Source organism: Fundulus heteroclitus, unplaced genomic scaffold, assembly GCF_011125445.2.
Source record: "Fundulus heteroclitus isolate FHET01 unplaced genomic scaffold, MU-UCD_Fhet_4.1 scaffold_93, whole genome shotgun sequence".
Lineage (NCBI taxonomy): Eukaryota > Metazoa > Chordata > Actinopteri > Cyprinodontiformes > Fundulidae > Fundulus > Fundulus heteroclitus.
Window position 1 is genome coordinate 1 of NW_023397395.1, and position 10840 is coordinate 10840.

General features: G+C 43.1%; 2 protein-coding genes across 3 annotated transcripts; one reads left to right on the forward strand and one right to left on the reverse strand.

Annotated features, from left to right (window-relative positions):
* Nucleotides 1-220: 220 nt before the first annotated feature.
* Nucleotides 221-3206, forward strand: LOC118562453 (ELKS/Rab6-interacting/CAST family member 1-like). Of its 2 annotated transcripts, XM_036134897.1 has the most exons (4): nt 239-350; nt 516-591; nt 1039-1224; nt 2997-3206. In XM_036134897.1, exons 2-4 carry the CDS (start codon nt 517-519, stop codon nt 3132-3134), a joined length of 399 nt encoding a protein of 132 aa, XP_035990790.1. In that variant the 5' UTR covers nt 239-350; nt 516; the 3' UTR covers nt 3135-3206. The 2 variants fall into 2 exon arrangements, with proteins under 2 accessions (XP_035990789.1, XP_035990790.1); XM_036134896.1 differs by lacking the exon at nt 516-591 and having other exon boundaries at nt 221-350.
* A 5383-nt stretch (nt 3207-8589) lies between these two features.
* Nucleotides 8590-10610, reverse strand: LOC105938218 (F-box/LRR-repeat protein 14). Its single transcript, XM_012879885.3, has 2 exons — nt 10336-10610; nt 8590-10101 (listed from the first exon to the last, which is right to left on the reverse strand). The coding sequence occupies exon 2, from the start codon at nt 10063-10065 to the stop codon at nt 8854-8856; it is 1212 nt and encodes a 403-aa protein (XP_012735339.1). The 5' UTR covers nt 10066-10101; nt 10336-10610; the 3' UTR covers nt 8590-8853.
* Between the last annotated feature and the right edge of the window lie 230 nt (nt 10611-10840).

A 10840-nucleotide genomic window follows, 5' to 3' on the forward strand; every position in this document is an offset into this window, starting at 1 on the left:
TTATTTGAATTTATGTGGTGTAAAAAATCTGAATAAAACATTTAAGAAGGAAACAACTTTATATTTATAATGTGACACCTGAACAGGTCAGTGTTCAGGTATATTATTATTATTATTATTATTATTATTATTATTATTATTATTATAACAGCCATGTTTTCCTTAGAATGAGTGAAAGGTTGTAGTTTAAAACGTTACGGTGGAGCCAGATTTCAGCTAAAACCTTATGAACTTTTCTGTCTTTTAAATGTCAGACTCAGAACAGAATGAAGCTGATGGCCGACAACTATGAAGATGATCATTTGAAGGCCGCACACGACCACACGAATCACAAACCCTCTCCAGATCAGGTAATCTACTGTCCCGCATGTTTCCAGATCTCTGAGTAGAGCTTCTCTGAAACATCTGTATAGACGGTTGGGCCTTGGGGGGGACGTAAAGTAAAGGCGACAGCTGTGCGCTAACCAAATTTCTCCTTTCTAACGCTGCGTCCGGCTAACCCCCGTGGTTAACAGGATGATGAGGAGGGTATTTGGGCGTAGCCAGCCTTATGCCCTTCCCCTCTCTTTCACAGCCTTTTTGTTCAGAAGGGTGAGCTCGTATTAAAAAAATAAAATAAAATAAAAAAGCCAACCCTTTCACCTTCATCACTGGCATGTGTGATTCTTCCTTCATTCATTTGTGGTGCACTTCATGTTATTTGATGTCGGGTCACATTGTTTGAGAATGGAAGCATTCGTCGTGTGTGTTGCTTGTGCAGCCTCAGAGTCTTTAGATTTGCATGCTACTACTCTGCTGCTAATTGCTGTCTATCAATGGTTCTACTGATTGAATATCTGTTTTTCATGATAAAACTAAAGAGGTCACCTCTAATGTCAAATGGGGATGGATTGCTTTGCATGCACGCAGAATATTGCTCACTGTGTTGTCTTTGTGTGCAAGCATTTGGACCGGATCACAACCCTTTTCTATCATCGGGGATGCGATCATAAAAAATGCATCCTCTGACACTTTTGTCCCTCTTCCTTCTTTCTGCAGATGATACCCCCTCTTCTTGCCCTTTCCCAGAACCGCAGTAAGCTCAAACTCTACATCGCCCACTTGACAGACCTCTGCCACGACCGAGACCCCAGCATCCTCAGCCAGCTCTCGCCTCCCTCTCACTACCACCGCAGCGACCCTGAAGACTGGGAGGAGGAGCTTCAGAAGATGAGCCGTGAACAGGTGCTGAGAAAACTCTCTGACCAGCTAGAGTGTCTGATGTTTGAGGGGTTCAAAATGGGGGAAAAGGTAGCAGCGGTGTGAGCGCCGTTTGCTGCGACTGACTGTACGCCGCATTCTTGCACATGTTTTCGTGATTAATTTAACTTTTTGCCGTGTTTTAGGCGATTTAGATTTATTTGTAAAATGCCGTTAACATTAAAATATGTGGCGTAGGATGAAGAAAATCTAGTAAAACAAAACGCAACAAGCTAAACGTAATAAAAGAAACTAGGCCTGAAATGAATACCTAACGTTAGAGCAAAAAAATCAGAACTCACAGCTTATTAGATATGGTGCCACAGTGATGAAAGACAAACATCCTGCAGCAATTGACTTTTGTCCTACTTTAAATTCTCTTTGTTCCCCTCAAGGTCACTTTTGATATTCTAAGTCTCTTCATTTAGTTTTCTTTGAATTAAGTCACCTTTCTCAGGTGGCGACAAACAAAAGCTGCTGTCAAAATAGGCAGCACCTCCAATTAAAGCGCATGTTGATCTGGAAAAGATGTCTAAAATTAACATGCAAAGTTAAAACAGCATTTCTTATTTTACTGTGAGTCTTCCCCTATCAGGAGTCGCCACAGCGAGGCATCCGTCTCCATCAAACCTCATCTTCTGCATCGTCTTCTCTCACACCAACTACCCTCATGTCCTCTTTCCTACATCCATAAATCTCCTCTTTGGTCTTCCTCCAGGCCTCCCGCCTGGCAGTTCCAGCCTCAGCGTTCTTCTACTGAGGCACTCGCTATCCTTCTTCTGTACATTTCCAAACTATCTCTGTCTGGGCTTGTCTGGCTTTATCTCCAAAACGTTTAACGTGAGCTCTCCCTCTGATGGACTCATTCCTGACCCTATCCATCCTCATCACTCCCAAAGACAACATCTCTGCTTCCTCCAGCTCTGCCCTCTAAACCAAACAACATCAGCTAACCTTGTTTTAGTATTTTGCTTTGTGGACCTTCTGAAAAATAAGCACAAAGTCATTATCAGCTTCACTAACGACAAGTGTCAAGAATACGAAACAAAACGAACTCAAGCGAGGTCGAAGAAAATTACCACTCCAGGTGCATGTTTGTGATCCATTGAATTATTTTATATTTTTGAACAACAGCTACAGGGTACATTATTTGCCATCCCTCCTCTCTGATTTTCAGCAGTTTTCGTTGGTGTTTTGACATCCCTGTCGGTAGTTTACGTCAGAAAATGTTTCAGTGCACAAAAAGTCTACAAAAAAGAAATCATGCATTTTGCACTTTGAACATCATCCATTTTAATGACAAGTGTTTCAGCTGCTCTCTGCGCTTCTCTCTATGCGTCTCTATGTGTCTCACAAAGCAAGCAAAGCAGGTTTGTCTCTTTTACTGGGAATGTTATTATAAAGGCTTAATAAAAAAAAAAAAAAAAAAGCTGATTTGTTGGATGGGGAAAACATGCGCCTTCCTCTACAGAAAAGCAGCAGACTGGCCAACAGAAGGGATCAGGAGTTTAGATTAATAATTTAAATATGCCCATGATAGGCAGATTTAGGAATATCCAGATCCTTTGCAATAATTTGCTTCATATTAGAGGTGCCGAAAAGACTTTAATAATGTTATTATGAAAAATGTGTAGTAAAATGCCCTCTGAACACTTTCAGGGTTGCTGGCTTTAAAGGAGTAGAAGCAAACTCCAATTTTGATTTAAAAAAAAAAACAAAAAAACTACCTTTTTTTTTATTTTATTTTGTTCTTCCAGTTGGAACGAGAGTTGGAGGCGTGTGAGAAGGAGAGCGGGGAGCTGCAGGAGTTTGCCAATTCGGTTCTCCAGCAAATCGCAGACTACTGCCCTGATATCCTGGAACAGGTTGTCAATGCGCTGGAGGAGTCATGTTGACAAATCTGACCTCGGACTTAGGCAAGCAGAGCCCAGGAAGAACCCCACCCAAACACCCACCACCACCATCATCATCATCATCATCCAAGAAGAAGAGCGACAGCTGGGGCCTTATCCTCTCCGCCCTGCAACAAACGTTCAGGAAGCAGAAGTGCTTTTCTGTCTCATGTGTCCCTCTGCGGGTCAGGCTGGCAGCATCAAAATAAGGAAATTTTACAAAGCGACACGTTGAAAGAATATTCTATACAATGCAAGTGAGGGAGGAGAACCAAAGCACACACCTGATATCGCGTCAGGCACACACTGGAGTCTCTTCTCCTGGATGCATTGGGAGAGTCGTTTCTGATTTAAAAAGCCTTACCCAGAGCAGGAACTGACCCTCATATGAGGCACCTTTTGTTTTTTACCTCTTGTATGTGTCTCTCAGTCCTTTTGTGTTAAAATGGCTAATCTTCTCCCATCCTTGGGACAGAAAAGCACTTTCTGCGCTGGTATTTCTGGGGGAGCTGCTACATCCAAAGGGGGAGCAGGGAGGAGCCGCGTAGATGTTTTGTTGTTTCGGTCTAGCGTTGCCTACACAGGGTAACGCCATCCAAACTCCCATTTCTCAGCCAGATGAGCACAGCGCGCTCCTGGAGCGTTAACCGCGTCGGTACGATACGCCGTCGTCAGTGGCTGGGTCGCCGGCATTAGAGGAGGGGGGGGGGGGGGGGGATCAAGGTCCGACCTTTCACTGAAGATCTGAGTTTAGTTACTGTGTTCTCAACAGAGGAGAGGATTTAGGGGGGAAAAAGCTTTGATTGTCGACGTATTCATTTCTCGATGGTTTTTTGCACACAGAGTCCACTTGTTTATGAGGTATGCAATTTTTCTTTTTTCTTTTTTTCTTTTTGAGAACGTTCTCGTGGCCTTGGAGCATGCACAGAGTTCAGTACAGGACCTAAATGCAGAGGTGTTTACGCCTCTGTAATACTGGTGCTATGGCATGATGTAAGAACTGATCCTCATCCAAAGTTTCTAAAGGAGTTCCTTAAAAGCCCACATAGCGATACCCCCCCTTTTTTTTGTATACTCAGATGCCTCTGTTGTTGTTTTTTTTTTTTCTTCTTCTTCGTTTTAATATTCAGGGCTGAGTTTTTTAATTACTAAGTGCATTGATTGACATTTACAGAGGAAAAGAGTCACTTTTCAAGCAGATTTTGACTTTTTAGATCAGTTTGTAAATAACGTGATATTTAACACGTACAGTAACTGAATAAAAGTAATAATGTGGAAGGTGTTGTGCATTCTTAAAAAAAAAAAGAGATAATAATCTGAAAAGTTCAAAGCAGTGCAGTTGTCTTTTGTGTGTAATTTTTGTCTCCCCGGGACAAACGTACGTGTTGACAGTGCTGCCATAAATTGCAGAAAGTCTATGTTCTATAGAGAAATATATATAAATAAGATATATGAAAAGTTTACTGTATCAATATGCATTGAATGTTTGCACAGAATCTCTTAAAAGAGGAAGTTGCTCTGAACAAAACAAGTGTTTCCAGCAAGAAACTGAGGAAAGACGTGTTTTTCAAAAAAAAAAAAAAGTGTCAAAATTAATGTGTGAATTACAGACGTCTCAAACCGTGGCTGTGTGACGGGAGAGTACTTATCTGGAGTTTATTTCTAATCGTCTTTTTTCAAATGAATATTCTCGCCAAACGGTGGCGCTTTCCTGAGGTGCCCGTGTCGTCCTTTCTTGACGCGGCCGGTTTTGGTCGCCAGCCCCCGGGAGGAGAAAAGCGAGCCTTCGGCAGTCGTAGCCCTCCTGCTATAGGTGATTATGCTCAGTGGGTGTCAGAGTGAGAACCAAAGACACAGCTGGAGTTAAAAAAATTAAATAAAAAAATGTCGAATGCTCGTTTTAATCTCTTCTCAGACTGACTGGAGAGGCGTTACTTTCCCTTTAGCTCCTGACAGCTGAAGTCAAAGACATTTTACTCCCCTTTACTTTGGCCTCCCTCCTTCCCTCCCCCCGCCTTAAAGTCTCTTTTCTTTTTCTTTTTTTCTTCAACTTTTTAACTGGGAACACGGAGCTAACCAAGGCGCTTCAGTTAAGTTCGATGTAAGTTTTTGAATTTGTTAAAAAAAAGAAATACTGCTGTCTGTTAATGTCAAGAATCAAACTGAATTATTAAAAAAAAAAAGACATGTTAGTTACATGGATTTTTGTATGTATGGAAAAGAATAAATTATGAGCCTCGTTTTCTTGTGAAATTTCTTCTTTTTGTTATTTATTTATTTTTGTCTTCTGGCCAAACAAGCCACCCTCTAACTTTAAATTAATAATTTCCCTTGTAGAGCAGAGCTTCAGCTTGGGCTGCACGGTTCCTCCTTTCCAATAACGTCTGTGAACGGGAGTGCCGTGATTAAAGCTCCCGTCACCATTATAGTGCAGCGAGCGTTCCTAAGATGTAATATTTTGCATGTTCGGCTCTGGAGGAAAAGGAAGATAATGGGCTTTAGCTCAAACACATCACTGCAAAAAGGGAACTCAAAGTAAAATTTTCTTGAAATGTTTGTATTTTTCCTTGATTTGAGCAGGTAAATAAGGCTTTTTGCCAATGGAATAAGATTGTTGCACTTAAAGTAGGAACAATTCATCTTATTTCAAGTGCAGAATAGCTAATCTTATTTTAGGTGTAAAAATACTCACCCCATTGGTGAATAGTCTTATTTAGCTGTTCAAATCAAAGAAAAATATACTAATTCCAAGAAAATTGTACTTTTAGTTCCCTTTTTGCAGTGTACTTTACAGTTAAAGGGGCATTTTTAAAGCAGGGTACTGAGGCAATACTTTCTATAGATTGTTATTTCTTCACGTCCTATTTTTATGCGCCTTCCACCCTGCGAAACATGGTGTTGGCCTCATCATGCTGTGGGGACACTTTATCTTAAGAGAGGGAAGTCGATGGTTGGAGTGGAGCTAATTACAGGTCAGTGCTGGGGGGGGGGGAATATGTTTTAGAGCCCAAAAGACCTGAGATTGGGGAAGAGGTTCACCTTCCACCAGAAAGACAACCCTGTATCCAGGTAAAGCCCAGAACTACAGAATATTGTGTAAAAGTGCAAAATTTTATGCCAGTCATCTGAAAAAGTAAAACTTATTTGATATTCCATAAACAAATTAAAGTTGTTTATTTATTCCTTGTAATTTTGATGTTTATGGTTTACAGGTAAAGAAAACCCCAAAATTAGAATGTCACATTAGACCAATCAAAAAAGGGTGTTTTAAGCATAAACGTCAGGCTTCTGAAAAGTATGTCCGTTCCTAAGCACACGATAATTTACTGCATCAACTTACTGCCGCGTAGAGGCAGTCAGCCTGCAGCACTGCGTAGGTGTCAGCTGCCTTGTTGGGTCTGGTGTCTGATCTTCCCGGTCACTGAACCAGCTTTTGGTACCTTTTGGCCCTGCTGGAAAATAAAATCAGCATCTCTGTGCAGCTTGTTTGCAGAGGGAAGCATGAAGTGCTCTGGAATTTCCTGGTAGATGTCTGCGTTGACTGTGGGCTTCAGAAAACCCAGCGGACCAACATGGTCTCTGTGCCACTATGATTTAAAAACACTAGTTTAATGGTAGTTCAGCAAGGCCCCGTCACATTACCCATATCAAAAAAGAACTGCACCAATGGTCTGTGCTGCTAAATGTTTGTGCAATGTTTTTTTTTTTTGTAAGGACTCTAAAGTGCAAAGAGCCTCTCTGCCAATAACGATTCAGCTTTCAGGACCCGACTGACCTTCAATGACCGAGCCTCAAACTGCAGCTCAGACCATACATGATGACCCCCCCCCTTTTTTTTTTTTAACTAAAAATGTCTGGTAAGGACATTAAACTCCTCAAAGTGTAAAAAATTAAACTGGGTGAAATGACCGGCACCCCTATGAATCATTCAGACACAAAAGGCTTAGGAAGTGAGGACCTACTGGTTTTACACCCGTCAGACTCATTAGAAAAAATAAACTAATTTTAATGCACTTGTTCCTTTGCATCCTGACACAAAGTGACAGACGGGTTACCCGTACCAAGAAAACAAAGTTCCCATCACGCTGTTCCCGTGGCTTATAGTCCCTGTAATGAGATGGACGAGAAGATGCCAGGGTGACTTCCTCTACGTGAAGCATTGGTTGACCCTCCCCCACCTGTTGCTGTGCACTCCTGGTCAGATGGCTGAAAGAAAGCCTCCCTTCACAACAAAGACAGGTTTGGCTGTTTGCGAACGTTTCTGGTGACATATGCTCTGCCTTCTCTTTTTAATATTGTAAACCAAAAGAAGCGGATCATTAGCAACAAAACGGACAAGCGAAACATATTTATATTCTTTATTCATAAATACCAACTATTTTATGAATATAAAACATCTTAAATTACTGCATCTTTTTTTTTTTAAAGGAGAAATACTCTGGCGTTAAGGTTGGAAGCTCTCCAGGCGAAGGGACAACGCCGGAGAGCGGTTTAAATTGCATATAAATCCGTGTAGCTGTAGCCGTCGTGGTGAACTTCAGGTTTAAATTACTTTCTCAGAAATATAACCAGAAAAAACAACAAAACAAAAAATGTACACGGGTAAACACGGAGACGACGGGAGCGATCCACCCACTTCAATTTGAAGCACTATTTTGTCAGCGACAGTCATTCAATGCACACGTTAAGAAGATTGGAACCGGAGGAAATCCGGGAAACTGCGACTTTTGTTGGATAAAAAAAAAACATTCTAAATTTTTTTTTCTGCAAATTACAAGTTTCTTAATGTAAAAAAAAAAAAAAAAAAAGAAAAAAAGCGAATTTCTAAAAATATACAATCTAGTATTGACCAACGGTAGGCACTCCTGTGTTCAGTGGGCGAGGTAGCTAGATGGTCAGAATCACTGATCTCTATTATACACTGGATTAAAGCCACCAGCCGCCATATTGGTACTCCCTATTTCCCCCCAGTAACCAGGGAATATGTGCGCTACAGCATCAAATAATGATGATTTCCTCATGTTAAGGGGGGCTTAAGACTTTTAAAATGTCAAATGCCATATACTTTTATGTTATGTACTAAAACGATCAAGTGCTGAAATATTTAGCATGTTTATATATACACACATGTGTATACATATATACGTATACATGTATACATATATACATATATGTATACATATATACGTATACATATATGTATACATGTATACATATATACGTATACATATATGTATACATGTATACATATATACGTATACATATATGTATACATGTATACATATATACGTATACATATATGTATACATATTTATATATACACATGTATTTAATATCAATAGCATGTAAAATATTTCAGCACCTAATTTCCTAGTAGTTGATAGTGTTAGTAAATCCACTGACTGTAGAATTACCTGTGAAACATTTTCACACAGCCAGAAAACTGCTTGTTGTTGCAACCAAATCCTGTGGGATTCTGTGAGAGTAGGGAGTAGCAAGATGGCGGCCAGTGACTTCAGTTTTTCGGCAAAATCAGAACTCCAGTGTTTAATAGAGCTAAGTGGTCAGAATGTACACAGGCTCCAGGGTTATCGAAGCAGGAGTCTTAAAGAAAACAAAACTAAATGAGGGCACAAAAAAATGAAATAAACTAAACATGCGTCGCCCTCCTCGGGTCAGACGCACACAGGGTCAGAGGTCCGCCCCCCCCTCACACAGGCCGTCACCTCACTCGCTCGCTCTCCGTCATCTGCCACAGTCCCAGGTTTAACACTTTAAGGCACGGGAGCTGCGTGATCCTCTCCAGACCCCGCTTGGTGATCTTAGTGCAGCCGTACAGGTCGATCCCCGTCAGCTGAGTCAAATGGTCGGCTATCAGCTCCAGACCCTTGTCCGTGATGCGCACGCACTGGCCGATGTTGAGCGTCTTGAGCTCGTGCATCTGCCGCACCATCCTGTTGATGCCGTCGTCGCTGATGTGACAGGAGCACAGGGAGAGGGACTTGAGCTGGTACAAGCCCTGGGCGATGTAGGCCAGGCTCTGGTCGCCGATCTTGTCGCAGAACGACACGTCGAGGCCCGACAGCCGCAGCGAGCCCATGGCCAGGTGCATTATGCCCGTGTCGCTGATGTTGTCGCACGAGCGCAGGTTCAGGCTGCACAGCTGGGTCATCTGCGACAGGTGGATCATGCCCGCGTCGGATATGCCCCCGCAGAAGCTCAGGTTGAGCACCTTGAGCTTGCTCAGACCCTTGGAGACGTGCTTGAGCGACAGGTCCGTCAGCTTCTGGCAGTCCTGCAGCGTGAGCTTCTCCAGCGTCAGGCAGCCCTCGGCGGCGCTGCGGGTCATCCCGGACAGGTGGCCGATGCCCACGTCGGACACGTGCCTGCAGCTGCGCAGGTTGAGGCTCTTGAGTCTGTGCAAGCCCCAGGCCACCAGCAGCAGGCCGGTGTTGGTGATGTTGCTGCAGCCGCCCAGCTCCAGCACCTCCAGGTTCTTCAGGTACTGCGCGATCCTGCCCAGGCTGGAGTCCGTGATCTGCTTGCACAGGCTGAGGTTGAGGACCCGCAGGGACGGGATGTCCTGCACGAAGGCATGCCCCAGACCGTTGTCCGTCAGGTTGAAGCATCCGCACAGGTTGAGGCTCTCGATCTGCGGCATGCCCTGGATCACGTAGCTCAGGCTTCGCCTCAAGCTGAGGATCTGGACCTTCTTGATGCCCCTGGTCTGCAGGCTGGGGAACAGAGACGGGTTGGCTCTCCGCAGATGGAGCTTAGCTTCCACCCCCCTCCACACCGACTTGTGGTAGGACGCGTCCCTCCAGGCCGCGCACACTTGGGCTACCCTCCCTTTGTCCTTAACGTCCAGGTAGCTGAAAATAATGGCCAGGATTTCCGGGAAAAGGCACGAGATGTGTGTTTCCGTCTGAAACATGACTGCTGGGTGGCTTCTGCCGGCAGCACGGGTGGCCTAGGAGCGACAACAAAGCGGCGTTAGCCCCCACGAAACTGCTGCTGAAGTTAGTCTGTAGCATTAGCTAACGTCGGCTAACAAGTTAGCATCAACGGTTGCTGCGAAACAAAACAAACGCCCTAACAAACTGCATTATTCCACGATATAGTTAGTTATAAACAAACTAGCAGTACGGTTGTCTTGCAAACGAAACGGACTCACTTAAAAAAAGATATATAAATATATATTTACCCAGCAAGGGTCGGCTTAGCCTTAGCTAGCTGTCTAAAGTTGAGAGCTTGAAAGCCGCCGAACCTCCTCGTCCGGAACGACGTACTTTTTACTCCAAATCATCTCAAGCGAACACAAAACCTTTCATTTTGTACAATGTTCCGGCCATACACCCTTTCCCCGACTGCTTATATCTTTTAGATCGGGCATTAAGAGTGCCCCCCTTTCCTTGCAATTGATACGGTGCCTGCACAGCTGAAGGCTAGCTGGCGCAGCGGCTCCTAGTGGCGGCTGCGAGCAGGGCCGGTCCCAGGTTTCATGGGGCCCAAGAGAGGAATACAATATAATAGGGGGGGATTTTAAATTGTGGCAAAAGTAATTCATTACTTTAGGTATTTATATATGCAATGATTTAAACAAAATAGTTATTTTTTTATAATAAATACATGCCCAAGATTGGCTCCCATAATTTTATTATTATTAAATATAATTATATATACAGATTATGTAATTGAATTTGAATAAT

Bases quoted from the DNA above. Each gene is read 5' to 3' on its own strand.
- LOC118562453 (XM_036134896.1), top strand. From the start codon at position 267: ATGAAGCTGATGGCCGACAACTATGAAGATGATCATTTGAAGGCCGCA. The intron at 351-1,038 runs GTAATCTACTGT...TTCTTTCTGCAG, and splicing joins ACAAACCCTCTCCAGATCAG to ATGATACCCCCTCTTCTTGC. The intron at 1,225-2,996 runs GTGCTGAGAAAA...TTGTTCTTCCAG, and splicing joins AGAAGATGAGCCGTGAACAG to TTGGAACGAGAGTTGGAGGC.
- LOC105938218 (XM_012879885.3), bottom strand. From the start codon at position 10,065: ATGTTTCAGACGGAAACACACATCTCGTGCCTTTTCCCGGAAATCCTG.